The sequence below is a fragment of the Balaenoptera musculus genome, chromosome 9, assembly GCF_009873245.2.
Source record: "Balaenoptera musculus isolate JJ_BM4_2016_0621 chromosome 9, mBalMus1.pri.v3, whole genome shotgun sequence".
In the NCBI taxonomy this organism is placed as follows: domain Eukaryota; kingdom Metazoa; phylum Chordata; class Mammalia; order Artiodactyla; family Balaenopteridae; genus Balaenoptera; species Balaenoptera musculus.
In genome coordinates this window covers 50,877,262-50,902,546 of record NC_045793.1, presented here as the reverse complement: position 1 = coordinate 50,902,546, position 25,285 = coordinate 50,877,262, and the positions used below count along the sequence as shown (strand labels likewise).

Here is a 25,285-nt window from a genome sequence, read left to right as displayed (position 1 = left end):
TTGCGTTCCCCCCGAATAAAGAGCCTTTGAGCCCGGGAGCCCCGCCCCGCGCGGGCCTGGGGCGGCAGTGGGCGCGTCCCTGGCGGCGGCGCCCGCGGCCCGGGGCGGGGCCTGGTTGCTGCGCGGCGCTGCGGGGCAGCGGGGCGGCTAAGCTGGTGATTTCTGCGCGCAGGTGGCTCCTCCTCCGCCTCTCCGGAGCCTCAGGCACCTGGGAGGCTGCGGTGGGACTGTTTTTGTGCCCGGCTCCGGGGGTCCGAGACGGCCGCTGCACGCCCGGGTCCATTGTTTCTGTCTCTTCCGGGCAGGTGCCGGCGGCGCTCAGCGGCCGCACGTGCCCAAGCGGCGGCCGGCGCTCAGGGACCCGCTGGCGCCGGCAGGGGCGTCCCCGGGCGCGCGGCGGGGGATGAAGTACCTGAAGCCGTGGTGGTCGGACGGCGGCAGCCTCCTGCACCTCACCATCCTGCTGAGCTTGGCGGGGCTTCGCCTGGACTTGGACCTGGACCTCTACCTGCTGCTCCCGCCGCGGACCCTGCTCGGAGATGAGCTTCTGCTCCCGGGCGGCCCGACGAGCCCTGCCTACGCGCTCAGCCCCTTCCCGGCCTCGGGAGGGTGGGGGCGCGCCGAGCTCCTGCACCCCAAGGGCCGGGAGCGGGACGCCGTGGCGCCGCCGGCGGGCCAGCTGCTCCGGGAGGTACGCGCGCTGGGGGTCCCCTTCATCCCCTGCACCCGAGTGGACGCGTGGCTGGTGCACAGCGTGGCTGCCGGGGACGCCGACGGGGCCCACGCGCTGCTCGGCGCCGCCGCCGCCTCTTCGGCCGGAGGAGTGGGCGCTGGCGTGAACGGCGTTAGCCAGGCTGCGCCGGGTAGCGGCGGGAATCCCAGAGCGGCTCCGAGTAGCCCCTTGGCCGCCGGGGAGGAGGAGAAGGCTCCCGCGGAACCGACGGCTCAAGTGTCGGACGCCGGCGGACACGCAAGCGAGGTAACAGGAGAGCGGGACGCGAGCGGGGTGCTGGGGGACCTGGCCGGAAGCCCTGGAGGGTAGCGAGGGACCTGGGGGGGGGCACACCTGCGTTCTTCCACCCTCCGCCCCCGGGGGGTTGCGGGTTTGCGGGCGACTGTGCGCCTCTTTTTTGTGAATCCGAACGAAGCCTCCTAGTGCTGTCGCTGTGGCTCTTAACGCTTTTGGGAATGAAGTGCGTGAAATCATCCGTTAGGTTTTAGAGAACACCTTTCCTGTGTTTGACGGTGATCAAGGGTAGTTCGGGAGTGGGGAGGGGAGACGGTATGCTGGAAATTTTCTGGCCCGCTCTCTTCGTTCGGTACCTCGTGTAAGCTGAGATGTCTTTTTCTGGAACCGAAGGAGGCTTTGGCCTCCGGGAGGATGCACGTTTCTCTTAAGAACCACGCACCCGGCCCAACGCGGTGGCCCCCTCTGGATTTTAACCCATTGCAGTTCGTTTTTTGATGCGTCCCTGGATTAAGCAGCTGTGGTCAGTGTCAGCTCCGAGGCTAGCGCACAAACGGACGTGCTCGTACTTAACCATCCCCCACGCCTAACAATCCTCCTCCCCCCGGAACTTGTGTAATCCTTTTAGCATAAAGAAAACAGGTACCCTGACAGTCACCTAGTGACTAACAAGTCCCCTTTGGTTTGTAGGTTCAAACCTTTCAGTGTAACTTTCTTTTAAAACAAAGTTCACCGAGATCTGTTGACTGAAGCATCTGGGGCTCCCAATGGCGAGTTGGAGTCTAAAGACGCAGCACAGCAATTTCCACAAAATGGCCTTATCCAAAGTTCCCTCAAAGGGACCTTTTTCATTCTCTCTTGGCCCAAACCTTAGTGTTCACAATCTGTAGTAATCAACAAGAGTTCCTTGGACGTTGTTTTTTGTGGACTGCAATCTTATGCAAAATGGGAATTGGGGCCAGACTGGTTTGTTTGCTGCTCTTCAGAATTGCCCTGTTTTTGTAGGCAGTTGCCAGACGAGCTTCTCCACCCTCTCCTGGAGGGGTCATTGTGCCGAAGTGCTGGGTGATTCAGTGTTATGCAGATCTGATCCCTTCCTCTTCCTGGGGCCGGAACTAATGGCGAGGGGGTGGGTGAGAGTCTCGGTGGGCTCCTGTCTGTTCAGAACACCAGGAGGGGAAGATTCTTTCAGCTCACTCGTCCAGTCTCTCTCTACCCTGTGGGGTGGTCTCCCCTGAATCCCCTGCCCCTGCAGGAGTGGTACACGCTGCACTGCTACCTTTCCCGATCCTGCGACATACATGGATGGAAGCCAGTGCGGGCTGCCGGCCCAGATGGCACCCTGCCCTTATCACAGCTGAATGCCAGCCGGCCTGCAAAATGTGCAGGGAGGGAGACGAGGCTGTTCGCTCTTCAAGGACTTCCCTCCCCGGCCCAGCCTCTCCTGGTTGATACCTAGTTAGAGCAGCAAGCCTGCCTTGGGGGCAGCTCTGAGGACCTAGGCCCAGCCAGACCATGGATACCCTTGAGCCCAGATTTCCTAGGGGAGAGGGTGAGGTTCACACCGGGCCATTCTTCTGGTGGTGCCTTCCCCAGCTGGCATGTGTGGACCTGCTGGACCGTGGTAGCTGCTGGGATGACCTGGTTTTGTTCATTCTGACGATGATCAGCTGTCGAGCACCTTACGGTTTTCACAGCCAATTCACCTTTATGGGTAACACCTTTTACATGCCCTTGTGAGGTCCACAGGCCAGGCATCCTTATATCCAATTCGTATTTAAGGAAAATAGAGGCCCAGCGAGGTGGGGGGGCTTGGCTAAACCAGCACAGTTAATGAGTGCCAGAAGTGGGTCTAGACCCTGAGCTTCCTGGCTCCCAGGCTGGCACATTAAGCATCTACGCTGTACTCAGGTTTTCTGTGCAAGCTTGCAGCTGGAATGGGGCAATGCGCCCCACTCCTGACCCCAGCACCACTGCTCTCCAATGCTGGATTGACTTTTAAAAGAAGAGTGTACCATCCATAATGCCAAAGTTACGATTTGAAACCATGACTCTGGAGAAAATGAGCTGAAAAAACAGCACTGGTGTTTGCAGTCAGCAAAGCTGCATGTTGGAGCATCACATAATAATCTGCCCTCATATAGGTTACTTTAATCTCCCCAAGTCTCAGTGTCTCATCTGTTGAGTGGGAAAGTAATGCTTACCCTCAAGGGTGTTGTGCCAGTTAAGTAGGAAAAGCACGTGGGAAGTGCCAGCCCAGTGCCTGGGATGTAATTGTTGTTCTCTTCTTTTGCTCCCATCCTCAACCCACCCTCCTTAACCTGTCCCCACTCACATTATTCCCTTTTGTCTTGTTTGTCTATATGTCTGGCTTGGTTGTTTGTTTGTTAAGGGGGTGGGGTGTGTTGGAGCCAGACTGCCTGGTTTGGGATCCCAGCTCTACCACACATTGCTGTGTGACCTCGGGCCATTTCTTAACCAGTCTGTGCTTCATTCGCACCTGCACAATGGTGCCTACCACAGGGGGTTGTTGTGAGAATTAAACAATTCATTCCATGCAACAGGCTTAGAACTGTGCCTGTCCTGTCTTAAATGCTCAATAAATGTTAACTTCGAAGAGAGTGAGTGCTGTGCCCCATAGGAACATCATAGGTTTGTTTTGTTTTAAAATAGATAATTCTGGTGGCTTACATTTGAGTTGTAGGAGATTCCAGTTTTATAGTGTAACTTTCCATGATTTTTGTACATGTGCAAAAATATTTTGGAGTAGGGGATTTTCCAAGTATCAAAAGAAGTACTGCTTTGGTTTCACTTCTTAGTGGGGCTAATCATTAGCTGCAAACAGTATGTGGAATTCCCCAGGGTAGACAAACTTCCCTTCGTAACCACAGCCATTCACTCCCAACCCATGAAGCGCATGTTCTTCAAAGTCATGCATGGGTTAAACAATGAAATGAACAGTTGTTGCAGAGCTGTGTGTGTGAGCATATTTGAAGATGGGGTGACTGCTAAAAGCCAGCATCCGTATTTCAGAGAACTGTTGCCACTTTAAAACTGAGAGGGGTTGTGGTCATCTTGATGTGGTTTCATGCCTTGGGACAGACGGGGACCCTCTGCTGGGAGAGGGGTACAGCAGGACCTCAGATTTACTGTCCTTTGGACTTGGTTTCTTCAGGTCACAGGAAGAATCTGATACAGTCAATATTTGCTTCTAAAAGTAAAGGGAAGGGAAAGAAGGTCCTTGATTGATAAAGTAAAAGTTGGTTTTTGTTTCAAAATCAAAGATAGTCCCTGATGCCCGGGCAATTGGAGATAGATGAAATATCAAACACTTGCCAGTTTTCAGCTCACAACCATGATACAGAGATAGTCTTATATGTAATTACATCCGTTGCAGTACAAGGTTTCACAGTAGACTTTATTTTACTTACTAAAATATGCAGTGAAGATGCACCTATAGTCTTCTTATTGGAAAGGATGGCATGCATCACTGCATTAGTGTCCTAGGGCTGCTGTGACAAAGTACCACAAACCAGGTGGCTTAAACAACAGAAATATATTGTCTCACAGTTCTGGGGGCAAAAAGTTGGAGATAAGGTCTCAGCAGGGTTCCTTCGCTCCTAGCTTCTGGTAGTTTGCTGGCAATCTTTGGCAACCCTTGGTTTCTACTGCATCACCCCAGTCTCTGCCTTCTGCACGTGGCATTGTCCCTGTACGCATGTCTGTAGCCAGATTTCCCTCTTTATAGGACACCAGTCATATAGGATTAGGGACCCACCCTACTCATCCTAACTAATCACGTCAGCAACGACCCAGTTTCCAAATAAGGTCACATTCTGGGGTACTGAGGGCTATGACTTCAACATATGAATTTCAAGGGACTCAGTCCAATCTGTTATGCAGTCACCATCTCTCTTTCCTGGCACCTCTTGGGGTGTTCAGCTTGCTTATCAAGTATGCTCCAGTTGTTGAAAACTAAGTCAGCCGTCCTGGACACAGTTAGGCTATGTGTAGTGGCATCTGCAGAAGGACTTGGTATAAGTTCATAAGCAAATTGGGGTTTTTTGGTGGCTTGATGTGCCACAGCCCACAGGAACCTTATTCCAGACTTCTTCCAGTCAGCCCCCTTCACCTGAAGTGGTAGGTTACAGAGAGGTCATCTCTGCGGTGTATGAGTCTCCTCTTCGTTCCCCCTACTTCTCAGCTCAACTCAGAATCTGCACCGGTGAGCAGACCCAGGCAGGCTGTTCTAGTGGTCAGTGTGCCGGGCCTGGAGTTAGACCAGCTTGGGTAGCTGTAGGTCTCAGCTCACCGCTGACTCGTTATATGACCCAGAGCACAGTTCTTGACCTCCCCGTGCCTTGGCTCTCATATCTGTAAAATGGGATGGTAAGAGTACCTTCAGGAGCTGTTGTGAGGGTTAAAAGAGATCACTTAGGTTCAGCAGGGTTGGTACATGGTGAGCCCTCGATAATGTTAGCAGCTGCTGTTAATTCAGCGGGGCCTCTCTAATGCCCCTTCCCAACTTATTCCTGTGCGTTCCGTTGCCACGTGCAGGTTTCCAAAGCATGCCTTGGTCCTTACCATTTTCATCTGGGGAGCTTCCACTAGCTCCTCATTGCCTACCAATTTGATATTTTGTCATTCAAGGCTCCCCGTTTGGCCAGTGTGGCTCCCCTAGCTGAGCTCATCTCCCTCTGGTCCTTCACCTGTAGCCTACTTTCCCACTATAACCTTCTCCCTTCCTTTTCCCCAGACAGCCCAGTGCTTTCCTGCCTTTTACTTTATTGCCTTTGCCCAGAATGCCTCCTTTCATTCCTCTCAAGTCTTTTACTGTTAAATTCTGACTTCTCTCCACTATCACCTCATCTACAAGCATTTCCTGTTCTTTCCTTTGAGCCCTATTGCACTTTGTGACATTTCTTCTGTGGGACTTGCATCCTCTACTTTGAACCGCAGTGTCTTGAGTGTGGAAACTGGATCTTTGCTTTTAACCTGCAAATGGCGCCCAGGGACGGGGTTGGGAGCAGAGGCCAGTTCAGCGCTCCTCATCCATCCTCCACATTGGCTCTGCAGAACTTCCAAGATGCTGTGAGCCTGAATATGTCTTGGGACCTTCAAGGCCAGAGTCCCAACCAGAAAGTAGGTCATATCTGAAATCCTGATGGGCCATCTGACCACTTAATGCCAATTTGAGTGGATGGGGCAGTGGCAAGCACACTTGCAGGTTGGCATCATAATTAATCAGGTGGTGAAACTCAGGATTGCCTAAAGTGATAGTGACCTTGTTAGTGACCTTGCCCAGAATACACAGGTCACTGTTCTTAAGCACTGAGTAAACCATACCTCCCTCCCACCCATTACAAAACTTAAAACGTAAAAACAAGCTTCTCCCATTTGTGGCAGCCTTTCGATATGAATAATTTATTCTCAAAATCTAGTTAAGGATCTTCATTAATATTCAAATACACTTCTGGAGAGTTGGAGTAGGCTGAGGCTCAGGTACATAGCTGGGTGGTTTTTGGTTGAGTTGGCAGAGTATGGGCAGTGGCTAGAAGCAAGGCACGGCCTTTTGAGATTGGGTGCACCCGGGTTCCCATCGGCATCAGCCAGCGTTCTCTAGAGAACACAGCCAGTATGAGAGGGGTGTGTGTGTGTGTGTTTTAAGAGACTTATTTCAAGGAATTGGCTAGCGTGTTTGTGGAGGCTGGGCACATCCAGACTCTAGGGCAGCTGGAAACCACCAGCAGGAGCTAATGCTGCAGGCTTGAGGCAGAATTTCTTCCTCAGGGAAACCTCACTTTTGCCCTTAAAGGCCTTTCTTTCAACTGATTGGATGAGATAAGGCCCACTCAGATTACCGAAGTTAATCTCTTCTACTGAAGGTCACCTGGTGGGTTAGCCACAGCAGTTAGCCACATCGACAAAATACCTTCACAGCAACACCTAGGTTAGTGTTTGATTGACTTCTAGGTATGATAGCCTGGCCACGCTGACACCTAAAACTAGTCGTCACCCCATCCCAGCTCCGTCTCTTCCTGGGCAACCTCCATGAGCCGTGGTATGCAAATTGTAAAAGGAGAATATTAACCTCTTTCTGGGAGAGTTTGAGGATTAAATAATGCTGTATGTTAAAGGACTAGGACCATTCTTGGGATGTTAATAAATATTCAACCGATGATTTGCTCTCAGTGCCCCTGAGCTGGGGGTTGAATCCCCAGGAAAGTCCTGTCTTCCAGAGGACATAACGGAAGACTGCTAGGTCATGAAGTAGGCCTTGGGCGTGTTGGGGAGGCAGAAGCCTGAAGACTCATTTGAAGGAAGAGCTTCTCAGCCTTTCTTTAGAGCTGAGTTTCTCATCCCAGTGACTGTATCAATTACCTGGTTGCTTGTTACAATGTAGGTTTCAGGGCCCACCCCAGACTGGCTGAATCAGAGCCTCTCAGCTGGGGCCTGGGATGGGTTCTGCAGTTTAGAAGACCTCCAGGTGATTCAAGCTTGACCTCAGCCATGGTGTTCCTCCCCCAGGGTCTTTGACTACCCAGCAACGTGTGAATGGAGGGGGTGCCTGGCTGAAAACTGCCTTTATATGAATTGAAGGCCCAGAAGAGCTCATGGACTGGGCCAGAGTTACCTGCTTGGGCAGCAGGACCTGGGCTAGTGCCCTGGTTTGCCAGCTGTTTTTTTTTAAATTGTTTTCTTAACATCTTTATTGGAGTATAATTGCTTTACAGTGTTGTGTTAGTTTCTGCTGTACAACAAAGTAAATCAGCTGTACGTATACATATATCCCCATATCCCCTCCCTCTTGCATCTCCCTCCCACCCTCCCTATCCCACCCCTCTAGGTGGTCGCAAAGCACTGAGCTGATCTCCCTGTGCCATGCAGCTGCTTCCCACTAGCTATCTATTTTACATTTGGTAGTGAATATATGTCCATGCCACTCTCTTACTTCGTCCCAGCTTACCCTTCCCCATCCCTGTGTCCTCAAGTCCATTCTCTGCGTCTGCGTCTTTATTCCTGTCCTGCCCCTAGGTTCTTCAGAACCTTTTTTTTTTTTTTTTTAGATTCCATATATATGTGTTAGCATACAGTATTTGTTTTTCTCTTTCTAACTTATTTCACTCTGTATGACAGACTCTAGGTCCATCCATCTCACTACAAATAACTCAATTTCGTTTCTTTTTATGGCTGAGTAATATTCCATTGTATATATGTGCCACATCTTCTTTATACATTCATCCGATGATGGACACTTAGGCTGCTTCCATGTCCTGGCTATTGTAAATAGAGCTGCAATGAACATTGTGGTACATGACTCTTTTTGAATTATGGCTTTCTCAGGGTATATGCCCAGTACTGGGATTGCTGGGTCGTATGGTACCTCTATTTTTAGTTTTTTAAGGAACCTCCATACTGTTCTCCATAGTGGCTGTATCAGTTTACATTCCCACCAACAGTGCAAGAGGGTTCCCTTTTCTCCACACCCTCTCCAGCATTTATTGTTTCTAGATTTTTTGATGATGGCCATTCTGACCGGTGTGAGATGATATCTCATTGTAGTTTTGATTTGCATTTCTCTAATGATTAATGATGTTGAGCATTCTTTCATGTGTTTGTTGGCAATGTGTATATCTTCTTTGGAGAAATGTCTATTTATGTCTTCTGCCCATTTTTGGATTGGGTTGTTTGTTTTTTTGATATTGAGCTGCATGAGCTGCTTGTAAATTTTGGAGATTAATCCTTTGTCAGTTGCTTCATTTGCAAATATTTTCTCCCATTCTGAGGGTTGTCTTTTGGTCTTGTTTATGGTTTCCTTTGTTGTGCAAAAGCTTTTAAGTTTCATTAGGTCCCATTTGTTTATTTTTGTTTTTATTTCAATTTCTCTCAGAGGTGGGTCAAAGGGATCTTGATGTGATTTATGTCATACAGTGTTCTGCCTATGTTTTCCTCTAAGAGTTTGATAGTGTCTGCCCTTACATTTAGGTCTTTAATCCATTTTGAGTTTATTTTTGTGCATGGTGTTAGGGAGTGTTCTAATTTCATACTTTTACATGTACCTGTCCAGTTTTCCCAGAACCACTTATTGAAGAGGCTGTCTTTTCTCCACTGTATATTCTTACCTCCTTTATCAAAGATAAGGTGACCAGATCAAGCCTCTTAGATACCCTCAACCACCAGAGGGCAGACAGCAGAAGCAAGAAAAACTACAATCCTGCAGCCTGTGGAACAAAAACCACATTCACAGAAAGATAGACAAGATGAAAAGGCAGAGGGCTATGTACCAGATGAAGGAACAAGAAAAAACCCCAGAAAAACTACTAAATGAAGTGGAGATAGGCAACCTTCCAGAAAAAGAATTCAGAATAATGATAGTGAAGATGATCCAGGACCTCGGAAAAAGAATGGAGGCAAAGATCGAGAAGATGCAAGAAATGTTTAACAAAGATCTAGAAGAATTAAAGAACAAACAAACAGAGATGACCAATACAGTAACTGAAAAGAAAACTCCACTAGAAGGAATCAATAGCAGAATAACTGAGGCAGAAGAACGGATAAGTGACCTGGAAGACAGAATGGTGGAATTCACTGCTGCAGAACAGACTAAGGAGAAAAGAATGAAAAGAAATGAAGACAGCCTAAGAGACCTCTGGGACAACATTAAACGCAACAACATTCGCATTATAGGGGTCCCAGAAGGAGAAGAGAGAGAGAAAGGACCAGAGAAAATATTTGAAGAGATTATAGTCGAAAACTTCCCTAACATGAGAAAGAAAATAGCCACCCAAGTCCAGGAAGCTCAGAGAGTCCCATACAGGATAAACCCAAGGAGAAACACACCGAGACACATAGTAATCAAATTGGCAAAAATTAAAGACAAAGAATAATTATTGAAAGCAGCAAGGGAAAAACGACAAATAACATACAAGGGAACTCCCATAAGGTTAACAGCTGTTTTCTCAGCTGAAACTCTACAAGCCAGAAGGGAGTGGCAGGATATACTTAAAGTGATGAAAGGGAAGAACCTACAACCAAGATTACTCTACCCAGCAAGGATCTCATTTAGATCTGATGGAGAAATCAAAAGCTTTACAGACAAACAAAAGCTAAGAGAATTCAGCACCAGCAAACCAGCTCTACAACAAATGCTAAAGGAATTTCTCTAAGTGGGAAACAGAAGAGAAGAAAAGGACCTACAAAACCAAACCCAAAACAATTAAGAAAATGGTCATAGGAACATACATATCGATAATTACCTTAAACGTGAATGGATTAAATGCTCCAACCAAAAGACACAGGCTTGCTGAATGGGTACAAAAACAAAACCCATATATATGCTGTCTACAAGAGACCCACTTTAGTCCTAGGGACACATACAGACTGAAAGTGAGGGGATAGAAAAAGATATTCCATGCAAATCGAAATCAAAAGAAAGCTGGAGTAGCTATACTCATATCAGATAAAATAGACTTTAAAATAAAGAATGTTACAAGAGACAAGGGCACTACATAATGATCAAGGGATCAGTCCAAGAAGAAGATATAACAATTATAAATATATATGCACCCAACATAGGAGCACCTCAATACATAAGGCAACTGCTAACAGCTGTAAAAGAGGAAATCAACAGTAACACAATAATATTGGGGGACTTTAACACCTCACTTACACCAATTGGCAGATCATCCAAAATGAAAATAAATAAGGAAACAGACGCTTTAAATGACACAATAGACCAGATAGATTTAATTGATATTTACAGGACATTCCATCCAAAAACAGTAGATTACACTTTCTTCTCAAGTGCGCATGGAACATTCTCCAGGATAGATCACATCTTGGGTCACACATCAAGCCTCAGTAAATTTAAGAAAATTGAGATCATATCAAGCATCTTTTCTGAGCACAACGCTATGAGATTAGAAATGAATTACAGGGGAAAAAACGTAAAAACCACAAACACATGGAGGCTAAACAATATGTTACTAAATAACCAAGAGATCATTGAAGAAATCAAAGAGGAAATAAAAAAATACCTAGAGACAAATGACAATGAAAACACGACGATCCAAAACCTATGGGATGAAGCAAGAGCAGTTCTAAGAGGGAAGTTTATAGCTATAAAAGCCTACCTAAAGAAACAAGAAAAATCTCAAGTAAACAATCTAACCTTACACCTAAAGAAACTGGAGAATGAAGAACAAACAAAACCCAAAGTTAGCAGAAGGAAAGAAATCATAAAGATCAGAGCGGAAATAAATGAAATAGAAACAAAGAAAACGATAGCAAAGATCAGTAAAACTAAAAGCTGGTTCTTTGAGAAGATAAACAAAATTGATAAGCCATTAGCCAGACTCATCAAGCAAAAGAGGGAGAGGACTCAAATCAATAAAATCAGAAACGAAAACGGAGAAGTTACAACAGACACTGCAGAAATACAAAGCATCCTGAAAGACTACTACAAGCAACTCTATGCCAATAAAATGGACAACCTGGAAGAAATGGACAAATTCTTAGAAAGGTATAACCTTCCAAGACTGAACCAGGAAGAAACAGAAAATATGAACAGACCAATCACAAGTAATGAAGTTGAAACTGTGATTAAAAATCTTCCAACAAACAAAAGTCCAGGACCAGATGGCTTCACAGGTGAATTCTATCAAACATTTAGAGAAGAGCTAACAACCATCCTTCTCAAACTCTTCCAAAAAATTGCAGAGGAAGGAACACTCCCAAACTCATTCTATGAGGCCACCATCACCCTGATACCAAAACCAGACAAAGATACTATAAAAAAAAGAAAATTACAGACCAATATCACTGATGAATATAGATGCAGAAATCCTCAACAAAATACTAGCCAACAGAATCCAGCAACACATTAAAAGGATCATACACCACGATCAAGTGGGATTTATCCCAGGGATGCAAGGATTCTTCAATATACGCAAATCAATCAATGTGATACACCATATTAACAAATTGAAGAATAAAAACCATATGATCATCTCAATAGATGCAGAAAAAGCTTTTGACAAAATTCAACACCCATTTATGATAAAAACTCTCCAGAAAGTGGACATAGAGGGAACCTACCTCAACATAATAAAGGCCATATACCACAAACCCACAGCCAACATCATTCTCAGTGGTGAAAAACTGAAACCATTTCCTCTAAGATCAGGAACAAGACAAGGTTGCCCACTCTCACCACTATTATTCAACATAGTTTTGGAAGTTTTAGCCACAGAAATCAGAGAAGAAAAAGAAGTAAAAGGAATCCAATTTGGAAAAGAAGAAGTAAAACTGTCACTGTTTGCAGATGACATGATACTATACATACAGAATCCTAAAGATGCTACCAGAAAACTAAAAGAGCCAATCAATGAATTTGGTAGAGTAGTAGGATACAAAATTAATGCACAGAAATCTCTGGCATTCCTATACACTAATGATGAAAAATCTGAAAGTGAAATTAAGAAAACACTCCCATTTACCATTGCAACAAAAAGAATAAAATATCTAGGAATAAACCTACCTAAGGAGACAAAAGACCTGTATGCAGAAAATTATAAGACACTGATGAAAGAAATTAAAGATGATACCAACAGATGGAGAGATATACCATGTTCTTGGATTGGAAGAATCAATATTGTGAAAATGACTCTACTACCCAAAGCAATCTACAGATTCAATACAATCCCTATCAAATTACCAATGGCATTTTTTAAGGAACTAGAACAAATCATCTTAAAATTTGTATGGAGACACAAAAGACCCCGAATAACCAAAGCAGTCTTGAGGGGAAAAAACGGAGCCGGAGGAATCAGACTCCGTGACTTCAGACTATACTACAAAGCTACAGTAATCAAGACAATATGGTACTGGCACAAAAACAGAAATATAGATCAATGGAACAAGATAGAAAGCCCAGAGATAAACCCACGCACCTATGGTCAACTAATCTATGACAATGGAGGCAAGGGTATACAGTGGAGAAAAGACAGTCTCTTGAATAAGTGGTGCTAGGAAAACTGGACAGCTGCATGTAAAAGAATGAAATTAGAACACTCCCTAACACCATACACAAAAATAAACTCAAAATGGATTAGAGACCTAAATGTAAGGGCAGACACTATCAAACTCTTAGAGGAAAACATAGGCAGAACACTCTATGACATAAATCACAGCAAGATCCCTTTTGACCCACCTCTGAGAGAAATTGAAATAAAAACAAAAATAAACAAATGGGACCTAATGAAACTTCAAAGCTTTTGCACAGCAAAGGAAACCATAAACAAGACAAAAAGACAACCCTCAGAATGGGAGGAAATATTTGCAAACGAATCAACAGACAAAGGATTAATCTCCAAAATATATAAACAGCTCATTCAGCTCAATATTAAAGAAACAAGCAACCCAATCCAAAAATGGGCAGAAGATCTAAATAGACATTTCTCCAAAGGAGACATACAGATGGCCACGAAGCACATGAAAAGCTGCTCAACATCACTAAATATAAGAGAAATGCAAATCAAAACTACAATGAGGTATCACCTCACACCAGTTAGAATGGGCATCATCAGAAAATCTACAAACAAGAAATGCTGGAGAGGGTGTGGAGAAAAGGGAACCCTCTTGCACTGTTGGTGGGAATGTAAATTGATACAGCCACTATGGAGAACAGTATGGAGGTTCCTTAAAAAACTAAAAATAGAATTACCATATGATCCAGCAATCCCACTACTGGGCATATACCCAGAGAAAACCGTAATTCAAAAAGACACATGCACCCCAATGTTCATTGCAGCACTATTTACAATAGCCAGGTCATGGAAGCAACCTAAATGCCCATCGATAGACGAATGGATGAAGAAGATGTGGTACATATATACAGTGGACTATTACTCAGCCATAAAAAGAAACGAAATTGAGTCATTTGTTGAGACGTGGATGGATCTAGAGACTGTCATACAGAGTGAAGTAAGTCGGAAAGAGAAAAACAAATATCGTATATTAACGCATGTATGTGGAACCTAGAGAAATGGTACAGATGAACCGGTTTGCAGGGCAGAAGTTGAGACACAGATGTAGAGAACAAACGTATGGACAGCAAGGAGGGAAAACCGCGGTGCGGTGAGGATGGTGGTGTGCTGAATTGGGCGATTGGGATTGACATGTATACACTGATGCGTATAAAATTGATGACTGATTAAAAATAAATAAATAAATAAAATAAAGAAAAGTAAAGTTTAAAAAAAGAAAAAAAAAAACGGACAGACAGAACCCTAGGACAAATGGTAAAAGAAAAGCTATACAGGCAGAATCACACAAAGAAGCAGACACATACAAAAAAAAAACAAGAGAAAAAAGAAGAAAGATAAGGTGACCATATGTGCGTGGGTTTATCTCTGGGTGTTCTATCCTGTTCCATTGATTTATATTTCTCTTTTTGTGCTAGTACCATACTGTCTTGATTACTGTAGCTTTGTAGTATAGTCTGAAGTCAGGGAGCCTAATTCCTCCAGCTCCATTTTTCATTCTCAAGATTGCTTTGGCTATTCGGGGTCTTTTGTGTTTCCATACAAATTGTGAAACTTTTTGTTCTAGTTCTGTGAAAAATGCCAGTGGTAGTTTGATAGGGATTGCATTAAATCTGTAGATTGCTTTGGGTAGCAGAGTCATTTTCACAATGTTGATTCTTCCAATCCAAGAACATGGTATATCTCTCCATCTATTTGTATCATCTTTAATTTCTTTCATCAGTGTCTTATAATTTTCTGCATACAGGTCTTTTGTCTGCTTAGGTAGGTTTATTCCTAGATATTTTATTCTTTTTGTTGCAATGGTAAATGGGAGTGTTTTCTTAATTTCACTTTCAGATTTTTCATCATTAATGTATAGGAATGCCAGAGATTTCTGTGCGTTAATTTTGTATCCTACTACTCTACCAAATTCATTGATTGGCTCTTTTAGTTTTCTGGTAGCATCTTTAGGATTCTGTATGTATAGTATCATGTCATCTGCAAACAGTGACAGTTTTACTTCTTCTTTTCCGATTTGGATTCCTTTTACTTCTTTTTCTTCTCTGATTTCTGTGGCTAAAACTTCCAAAACTATGTTGAATAATAGTGGTGAGAGTGGGCAACCTTGTCTTGTTCCCGATCTTAGAGGAAATGGTTTCAGTTTTTCACCACTGAGAATGATGTTGGCTGTGGGTTTGTGGTATATGGCCTTTATTATGTTGAGGTAGGTTCCCTCTATGTCCACTTTCTGGAGAGTTTTTATCATAAATGGATGTTAAATTTTGTCAAAAGGTTTTTCTGCATCTATTGAGATTATCATATGGTTTTTATCCTTTAGTTTTTTAATATGGTGTATCACATTGATTGATTTGCAAATATTGAAGAATCCTTGCATTCCTAGGATAAATCCCACTTGATCATGGTGTATGATCCTTTTCATGTGCTGTTGGATTTTGTTTGCTAGTATTCTGTTGAGGATTTTTGCATCTATGTTCGTCAGAGATATTGGCCTGTAGTTTTCTTTTTTTGTGACATCTTTGTCTGGTTTTGGTATCAGGGTGATGGTGGCCTCGTAGAATGAGTTTGGGAGTGTTCCTCCCTGTGCTGTATTTTGGAAGAGTTTTAGAAGGTCAGGTGTTAGCTCTTCTCTAAATGTTTGATAGTATTCGCCTGTGAAGCCATCTGGTCCTGAGCTTTTGTTTGTTGGAATATTTTTATTCACAGTTTCAATTTCAGTGCTTGTGATTGGTCTGTTCATATTTTCTATTTCTTCCTGGTTCAGTCACAGAAGATTGTCTTTTCGAAGAATTTGTCCATTTCTTCCAGGTTGTCCATTTTATTGGCATATAGTTGCTTGTAGTAATCTCTCATCATCCTTTGTATTTCTGCAGTGTCAGTTGTTACTTTTTTTTCATTTCTAATTCTGTTGATTTGAGTCTTCTCCCTTTTTTTCTTGATGAGTCTGGCTAATGGTTTATCAGTTTTGTTTATCTTCTCAAAGAACAGCTTTTAGTTTTATTGATCTTTGCTATTGTTTCTTACATTTCTTTTTCATTTATTTCTGATCTGATCTTTATGATTTCTTTCCTTCAGCTAACTTTGGGGATTTTTTGTTCTTCTTTGTCTAATTGCTTTAGGTGTACGGTTACGTTGTTTATTTGAGATGTTTCTTGTTTCTTGAGGTAGGATTGTATTGCTTTAAACTTCCCTCTTAGAACTGTGATTGCTGCATCCCATAGGTTTTGGGTCGTCATGTTTTCATTGTTATTTGTTTCTAGGTATGTTTTGATTTCCTCTTTGATTTCTTCAGTGATCTCTTGGTTATTTAGTAGCGTATTGTTTAGCCTCCATGTGTTTGTATTTTTTTACAGTTTTTTTCCTGTAATTGATATCTAGTCTCATAGCTTTGTGGTAGGAAAAGATGCCTGATACAATTTCAATTTTCTTAAATTTACCAAGGCTTGATTTGTGACCCAAGATACAGTCTATCCTGGAGAATGTTCCATGAGCACTTGAGAAGAAAGTGTATCCTGTTGTTTTTGGATGGAATGTCCTATAAATATCAATTAAGTCCATCTTGTTTAATGTATCATTTAAAGCTTGTGTTTCCTTATTTATTTTCATTTTGGATGATCTGTCCATTGGTGAAAGTGGGGTGTTAAAGTCCCCTGCTATGATTGTGTTACTGTCGATTTCCCCTTTTATGGCTGTTAGCATTTGCCTTATGTATTGAGGTGCTCCTATGTTGGGTGCATAAATATTAACAATTGTCATGTCTTCTTCTTGGATTGATCCCTTGATCATTATGTAGTGTCCTTCTTTGTCTCTTGTAATAGTCTTTATTTTAAAGTCTATTTTGTCTGATATGAGAATTGCTACTCCTGCTATCTTGTGATTTCCATTTGCATGGAACATCTTTTTCCATCCCCTCACTTTCAGTCTGTATGTGTCCCTTGGTCTGAAGTGGGTCTCTTGTAGACAGCATATGTACGGGTCTTGTTTTTGTATCCATTCAGCCAGTCTGTGTTTTTTGGTTGGAGCATGTAATCCATTTACATTTAAGGTAGTTATCAATATGTATGTTCCTGTGACCATTTTCTTAATTGTTTTGGGTTTGTTGTTGTAAGTCTTTTCCTTCTCTTGTGTCTCCTGCCTAGAGAAGTTCCTTAGCATTTGTTGTAAAGCTGATTTGTTGGTGCTGAATTCTCTTAGCTTTTGCTTGTCTGTAAAGGTTTTAATTTCTCTGTGGAATCTGAATGAGATCCTTGCTGGGTAGAGTAATCTTGGTTGTAGGTTTTTCCCTTTCATCACTTTAGATATGTCCTGCCACTCCCTTCTGGCTTACAGAGATTCTGCTGAAAAATCAGCTGTTAACCTTATGGGAATTCCCTTGTATGTTATTTGTTGCTTTTCTCTTGCTGATTTTAATATTTTTTCTTTGTATTTAATTTTTGATAGTTTGATTACTATGTGTGTTGGCATGTTTCTCCTTGAATTTATCCTGTATGGGACTCTCTGTGCTTCCTGGACTTGATTGACTATTTCTGTTTCCATGTTAGGGAAGTTTTCAACTATAATCTCTTCAAATATTTTCTCAGACCCTTTCTTTTTCTCTTCTTCTTCTGGGACCCCTATAATTCGAATGTTGGTGCGTTTAATGTTGTCCCAGATGTCTCTGAGACTGTCCTCAATTCTTTTCATTCTTTTTTCTTTATTCTGCTCTCTGGCAGTTATTTCCACCATTTTATCTTCCAGCTCACTTATCCGTTCTTCTGCCTCAGTTATTCTGTTATTGATTCCTTCTAGAGTATGTTTAATTTCTGTAATTCTGTTGTTCATCACTGTTCGTTTGCTCTTTAGTTCTTCTAGATCCTTGTTAAATGTTTCTTGTATTTTCTCCATTCTGTTTCTGAGATTTTGGGTCATCTTTACTATCATTACTCTGAATTCTTTTTTAGGTAGGTTGCCTATTTTGTCTTCATTTATTTGGTCTTATAGGTTTTTACCTTGCTCTTTCATCTGTGACAAATTTTTTTGTCATTTCTTTTTTTGTTGTTTTTTTGATGGTGGTGCTGTATTCCTGTCTTACTGTTTGTTTGGCCTGAGACGTCCAGCACTGGAGTTTGTAGGCAGTTGGACAGAGCTGGGTCTTGGTGCTGAGATGAGGACCTCCGGGAGGCCTCACTCCGACTGATATTCCCTGGGGTCTGAGGTTCTCTGTTAGTCCAGCAGTTTGGACTCGGAGCTCCCACCACAGGAGCTCGGGCCCGACCTCCGGCCTGGGAACCAAGATACCTCATGCGCACAGTCCAGCAGCAGCTCCAGCCTCCTCGCTCAGTCTCTCACTGCGGGACGCCAGCTGTTGTTTTAAAGTTAAAGCCAGATCTCTCTAGTTCCTTGCTGGGGGTGGGGAACTAGCTTGCCCCCAAAACTAATACTGAATGCAGAACTAACTTGCAAATAAGTGCAGTTTAAAATTAACTCGTGCTTAAGTTCTAGAACAGGCAATGCTAAGGTAAAAATATGAGAACAGCAGAGAACTTTCTGGGGAGGTAGAAATGTTCTACCTCACAGTTGAGGTGGGAGTTAAATGGGTGCCTGCATTTGTCAGAATTGTACAGCTAAAGTTTATGCATTTCTGGCCGGTGTAAATCCTACCTAAAAACTGAAAGAATAATTGAGTGATGGGGAGGGGGTGGCAGTATTAGGGATATAAGAATGGCAAGTAATTGTTGCAACTGGGTGTGATGGGTACCTGGAGGGCTTACTGTATTCTGCTTTCTGTTTACTTTATGTGCTTGAAATTTTCCATTATAAAGAAAATACAAAAACATCATGCATTTTGAAAGCCAGTTGGCCTGTCCCCCGTGCTGGAGTAATCTAGCATTAAATGAATCATAAATGAATGTCTGTTGCTCCCCTGCCCCACCCTCTCCCGGTCCCTCAGCCTGCACCAGGCGTGACTTGCAGGAGAAGCAGCTCCTTTTAAAATCAAAGCCTGCAGGTTGGCCTTCATGCCCTTGTATCCTAGGTGTTGAGGCTCCTGTTTAGAAACACTGGTTATTTTCATGCCCAGCTTCTCCTGATGGGCAGTCGCATTGCATGGCTGTCTCGGCCACGTGGAGGGTGCCCGCCAGTGTTCTAGCTGCCTCCCTGTCTTCTCCAGGGGCCTTCAGAAGTGAGTTCAGTCTATATCACATGTTATGGTGGAAAGTTTCCAACACATATAACAAGGGGAGAGAATGGAGACTGGATAATGGAGTCCCGTCCCTGTCACCAGCTTAACAATCACCAGTGCAGGGCCCGTCTTAGCTCATCTGTCACAGCCCCTGCCCCTCCCCCCATTATTTTGAAACATGTCCCAGACATCATTTCTTGTGATTCTTGTACCAGCTCTTTGCAGGCATTTAGCCAAGAGAAGAGAAAAGCCTGGTTTTGTTCCTCTCTCACTCTTCCCACAACCTTCACCAACTCCCAAAATCTTCTATAAATATTTTAGTATATATCCCTAAAATATAAGGACTCTTCTAAACATCACCACAGTGCCATTACCACATCTAAAAAAGACAACAAAAATTTGTTATCACCAAATATCCAGTCGGTATTCAACCGCAATTATCTCATGATAAGTTTTTTCTCAGTTGGTTTGTTGGACTCGCAATCCAAATAAGATCAGCGCCTTGCACTGTAGCTAGCTGTTCTGCCTGATAAGGTGCTATTCAGACAGAGAGGAACTTGCTTTATTTGGGAGGCATGAGCTCTTCCCACCTCTGCTGTTCTCAGCTGTGTGAAGCAAGTGGGAGCCAGCGTGGGTGATTGTGCAGTCGGCATCCCTGCCAAAGGCACGCTTCACCCCAGTGGCTCAAATGAAGAGTCTTCAGTGAATGACTTCTCACAGGAGCGGACCGGGATGTTGGGACACCCAGTGACTACCGGAGCCCGGCATAGGGGGAGAAATGCCCGGGCTTCTCCTCCCTCTCCCCAGCCCCCTCCAGTGTCCTGCTGCAGCCTCCCACTGGTGAAACTGGCTGGGAGCCCCAGAGTTTGCAGGGGTCAGTTTCTGGGGTACATGCGGGGACCTGGAGGGGCAAACAAGAATCAGTGCAGTGTCCAAGAGCTGGCTATCAAGTAAAAACACCTGCCGCCAAACCCTGGTCCTGTCACTTACTAGCTCTGTGACTTAAAGCAAGTTGCTTAACCTCTCTGTACCTGAGTTTCCTCCTTTGAAAGAGGAGATAACAACAGTACCTACCTTACAGGGATGCCAAGCAACTTAAGTGAGATCATGTATGTGTTGCCTGGCCCACAGTGAGTGCTCAATAAATGTGAGCTATAATTATTATAAACTGCTGCTAAAAACCACCCAGGCCAAACAGGTCACAGTCTCTCTTTATCTGGCTCCTCGTTTCTCTCTAGACCTGATGACTCCAGCTTGCCTCCAGCCTAGAGATGGGCCTGAGAATTCTTTGGCCTTCACCCCTGTCCCTCTGATGTCATCCTTCTTATAGGCCCCGCACTGTTGTTTGTCTTTGAAGGTTCATCCAGCCCTGAAGGTCACAGCAGGTCTCAGTCCTTCCTACCCCAGATGACTAAATGAAAGGCCCAGCTAAGCCAACTGGGACTGTTCACAAAGAGTGTTTTCAGGGTCAAATTCTCCATCATACTATTCAGGTCCCAATACAGTAGAGTAAGTACAGACTCAGAAATCATGTTGCCAGTTATCAGGAGCTTCAGAGACTTAGCAAAGAGAGCAGAAAAGCCCAGCTTTGCTTCTTTCTTCCCCTTCCCACTACCTTCATTGTCTCAGAAAACCTTCATGCCAGGCTCAGCTCTGCTCCCTATGTTGGTGGCAAAGGTGAGTTAACAGCTGCAGGACAGGTGTCAGAAGTTTACAGCCCTGGTTACCAGGGGAGAAGGGTGGGGGGAAAGGATAGTTAGGGAGTTTGGGATTGATATGTACACCATGCTATATTTAAAATAGATGACCAACAAGGACCTACTGTATAGCACAAGGAACTCTGCTTAATATTCTGTAGTAACCTAAGTGGGAAAAGAATTTGAAAAAGAATAGATACATGTATATGTATAACTGAATCACTCTACTGTACACCTGAAACGAACACAACATTGTTAATCAACTATAATATATTGGGTTGGCCAAAGAGTTCGTTTGGTTAATGAATACGTTATTCGATAAAGTTATTGGTGAAAATGAAATGTGTTTTATTTTTACCTAAAACCAAATGAACTTTTTGGCCAACCCAATAAAATTAAAAAAAATTTTGTTAAAGCTGTTTACAGCCCAGTAGGAAAGAAGAGACCCAAATAATTGTAATTTTACATAGAGTAGAAGAAATGTCATAGGAGAAACCCTAGAAGCCATGGGATTTTAGAGACAGAAGAACCCAGTTTTAGCTAAGGGGCCCAAACTGAGAAGGTTCTGGATCCATGCAGAGGATGGGGTGGGTCGGCTCCCATCAGCCAGGGCTGTGGTGGGCAGGGCCTGCCTTACCAGCAGCTGCCAGTTCAGTACAAGTCCCTGGGTGTTTAGTTGTGATGAAGCACCCCAGCTCACAAGTTTACGATGGCTTCCTGCGGTGAGCGTGGAAACTTTCTTTTTCTCCTTTTTTTTTTTAATTGAGTCCCAGCCCCACGAGAGTAAAAATCACCTACCTACACACAAATAAAAAGTAACTTAATAATGGGTTTAGCTAACCCATTCTTTAAGGGCATGGGCCATAAATCTCCAGTATGTACAACAGTGCTTATAAAACACGTGTACTGTCTATTTCAGCTCCATGTCGTTGAGTTGAGGAAGACAGGAAAAGAAGAGAGCAACGAGGTAGTAATTACTGGCTACTAGGGGCTGGACTCACTTTCTCTTGGGGTTTTGATTGAGTTGTCACCAGTTAGTCATTAATTGCAACTCTTCAGAATCAAAAAGCAGTAGAAAGGAGTAGTAATTAATGTCTATACAGCATCTTAAAATGTATAAAGTGCTTTTTCTCAACTAATTCCTTAAAATGTGAATTAGAAATACTACCCTTTCACATCACAGACAAGGAAACTGAGGGTCAAAATGGCCCAAGTTCACATAGCTGGTAGGAGTAGGATGGGCCTCTTTTACTCAGCCTGTTTTGGACCTGAGCCTTCCTAGCCACAAGGCTTTCGTGGGGCCTTGCAGACTGTGCAAATTATACTATAAGTGCAATAGGCCGTTTTCACTTTCTAAATAGAAATATTATAATGTTGGACCCTCCACCCCTCCCTGCCTTGAGATCCTGGTGTCTGCACCCCTCTCCCCCCTGCAGATTGCTAACTGTCACAAATTGGGTTCTCTGGGAAGGGGACTCTGAGCCCAAGTTTAGTGGGCAGGATGTTTCTAAGGGAATACCTTTGGGATTTACAGCTGTGGAAGGAAGTATAAGAAAGCACGTTGGACAGAAGCAGAAGTGAAGCTGTGGAGCAGGCTGACAAAGCCAGGAGCTCTGGGGCCAAAGTGGCATGTCACAGTTATCCCATGATGGGCCGAGGTGGCCAGGCCTTTGGGCCCTCCCTGCTCGGTCCTGGGATGTGGGTGGCCCTAGGTGAGGCAGCCCTGGGTAGGCGAGGCATTCCATAAAGGCCCAGCTGGAGGCTGTCTGCCCGCACGTCCCCAGCAGCCACCAAGAGTCCATCCTCGAGGGCTGTCTGGGTTGCACAGCACCATGTGCGTTACACTGACCTGGGGAAATTCTCATCCATCACTTCTTACTACACCTGTTTCTGTTAGCTTTATAGTAGGCTCTCAGTAAATGATTGTTGAATGAATAAGTGAAGGACTAGCTAAAAAAAATACTCACTGAATAACTAAGGCTGTGCAAGTTAAAGTATCTGTCTTCCCCAGGACTTTGGCATTCAGTCAGTGCTTTTTATTCTGCCATCAAGATTCTTGACAGTCATGCGGTCTCCTTCCCCTGTGCCCTCGTAGATAGGGTGGCCATTAGGACAGTCTTGGTTTATGCCTGTTGTCCAGCTTAATTGTTAATAGCACCCTCTTACCTTCTCAGAAATGGACTGGTTTGGGTAATATATCATATAGCCACTAATTCATGGACCCTTGGAGTGTCAGAAAGGGCCCTCTTCTGAAACCAGGCTTTCAGCACTGGGGTGACTTGCCCCAGCTCTCACGTCTACCTCTTCTGCCCCTTGCTGTGTGTCTGCAGAGGAAGCTCAGATTCCTGCTCTGACCGTGACTTTCCTCCCTTGGCCCTTTTGCTCCTCATGCCTCCATCCTTAGGCGTACTCAGGCATTCTCTCCCCTACTGTCTTCAGAGTCACCACTTGTTTCATGTGTGCATCGATCGGAGACTGAATGGGAGAAGGTGAGTAAAAATTTTATGCTACTACTGATCAAGACTAAGACCCGGATAGAAAAATGGACAAAGACCACAAACAGTTTACAGAAAAGGAAATACAAATGCTTTCAAACTTGTGAAAGATGTTCAACCTCATTCATAATAAGAGAAATAGAAATTAAAACCACAACGAGATGCCAGTTTTCATCTCTCACATTGGCACTTTTGTTGGTAGGATTATTGTAAATTACCACAAACATTTTTGGAGGGCCATTGGGTAGAATCCATCAAATGAAAAATAAAAGTTATCTGTTGACCTAGCATACATTCTAGGAATTTATTCTACTTGCACATGAGTGCAAAGAAGTATGTGTGAGGAGATTTTAATATCTTTTTTTTTTAAGAAATGATTGGAAACATCTAAATATCCATCATTAAGAAACTAATCAAATACGTTATGGTAACAGGAATGTATTCTTTTCTCTCCTCCGTACACAGCTCTTTCTCTTTTTTTAGATCTCAGCTAAAATATCACCTCCCCTGAGAGGCCTTCCCTAACCAGTCTTTCTAAAGGAGGGCCCCCTCTTCTCTCTTTCACTTGCCATAACTTGCAGTAATTTTCTTAGTTCACTTGTATTTTGGGCTCCCTCTCCCTTTAGAATGTAAGCTCTGAAGGGGCAGTCTAGAATTCTTTTTCACTATTGTATCCCCAGCATCTATCAATAGCATAGTATTGGGTTGGCGAAAAAGTTTGTTTGGATTTTTCCATAACATCTTGCAGAAAAACCCGAACAAACTTTTTGGCCAACCCAATATTTAGCACTTAATATGTATTGATTGAATGAACGACTTTAAAAAAGACTGTTGAATCTCAGATAAAACTGCATGTTATCCTTATTGGTGAAACATTAAAATAAAAATAATGTCAGGTGTGGTAATGTGATTTAGTGTGTATTTGGTCCTCATCTCCCCCCCAGTCCCCATTTGGCAGAGCTACCAAAGACCTTGGAATTTCCTAAGCATTAAGAGCAATGGGAGCATCTTTTGTTACAATATTTGGTCTTTCAGTCCTCAGTTCCTGAAATAGCTCCAGAGCCATAAAAGTGAAAGGAGTGTCTTCCAATTCATAACATGCCCCTTCTAACCACACCTGTCTTATGTTAATGAGGTGACTTTTGGAGAGCCGGCTGGTTGCCAGGGGAACCAACCAAGTGATGAGAGGGTTGGAATTTTAAACCCCACCTCCCAGACCTCTGGGGAAGGGAGAGCAACTGAAGATTGAGTTAAGTCACTAATAGCCAGTGATTTGATCAACCATGCCTGTGTAATGAAGCCTCCATAAAAAACCAGAAGGGCGGGGTTTGGAGATCTTTCAGGTTGGGGAACACGTGGAGGTGCTGGAAGAGTGGTGCAAGGCATGGAGGCTCTGTGCCCCTTCCCACAATCCTTGCTCTTAGGCATCTGTTTGTTTCTGAGTTTTGTCCTTTTGTAGTAAGATGGTAATCTAGTAAGTAAACTGTTTTCCTGAGATCTGTGGGCCACTCTAGCAAATTAAACTGGAGGAGGAGGGATTGTGGGGACCTTCTATTTATAGGCACTTGGTGGGAGGCACAGGTGACAACCTGGACTTGGAATTGGCCTCTGAAGGGGGAGGCGGCATCTTTGAGACCAAGCCCTTAAGCTGTGGCATCTGATACTGTCTCCAATTAGATGGTGTCAGAACTGAGTTAAATTATAGGAAACCCAGCTGGTGTCACAGAATTGCTAGATGTATGGAAAACCCACACATCCGGTGTCAGAAGTGAAGTAGTGAAGTAGTAGACTATTGAGAATAGAGGGGCAACAGAGTGTTTTCTTTTACGTCAGGTATCACCGTTGTTATTGAAGAGTATTCTGGAAGCATGATCAAAAAGCAACTAGACAAGAAAATGAAATAAATTTAAATGTTGGGAAGG

At 43.8% G+C, this 25,285-nt stretch overlaps 1 protein-coding gene across 1 annotated transcript in view; it reads left to right on the top strand.

Moving 5' to 3' along the window:
• Nucleotides 1-279: 279 nt before the first annotated feature.
• Nucleotides 280-25,285, top strand: part of NFE2L3 (nuclear factor, erythroid 2 like 3) — a 40,003-nt gene continuing 14,997 nt past the window's right edge. The window contains exon 1 of the mRNA XM_036863107.1: nt 280-979. Coding sequence (XP_036719002.1) covers nt 404-979 — 576 coding nt within the window. The 5' untranslated portion in view covers nt 280-403. The remainder of the gene's footprint in view (nt 980-25,285) is intronic.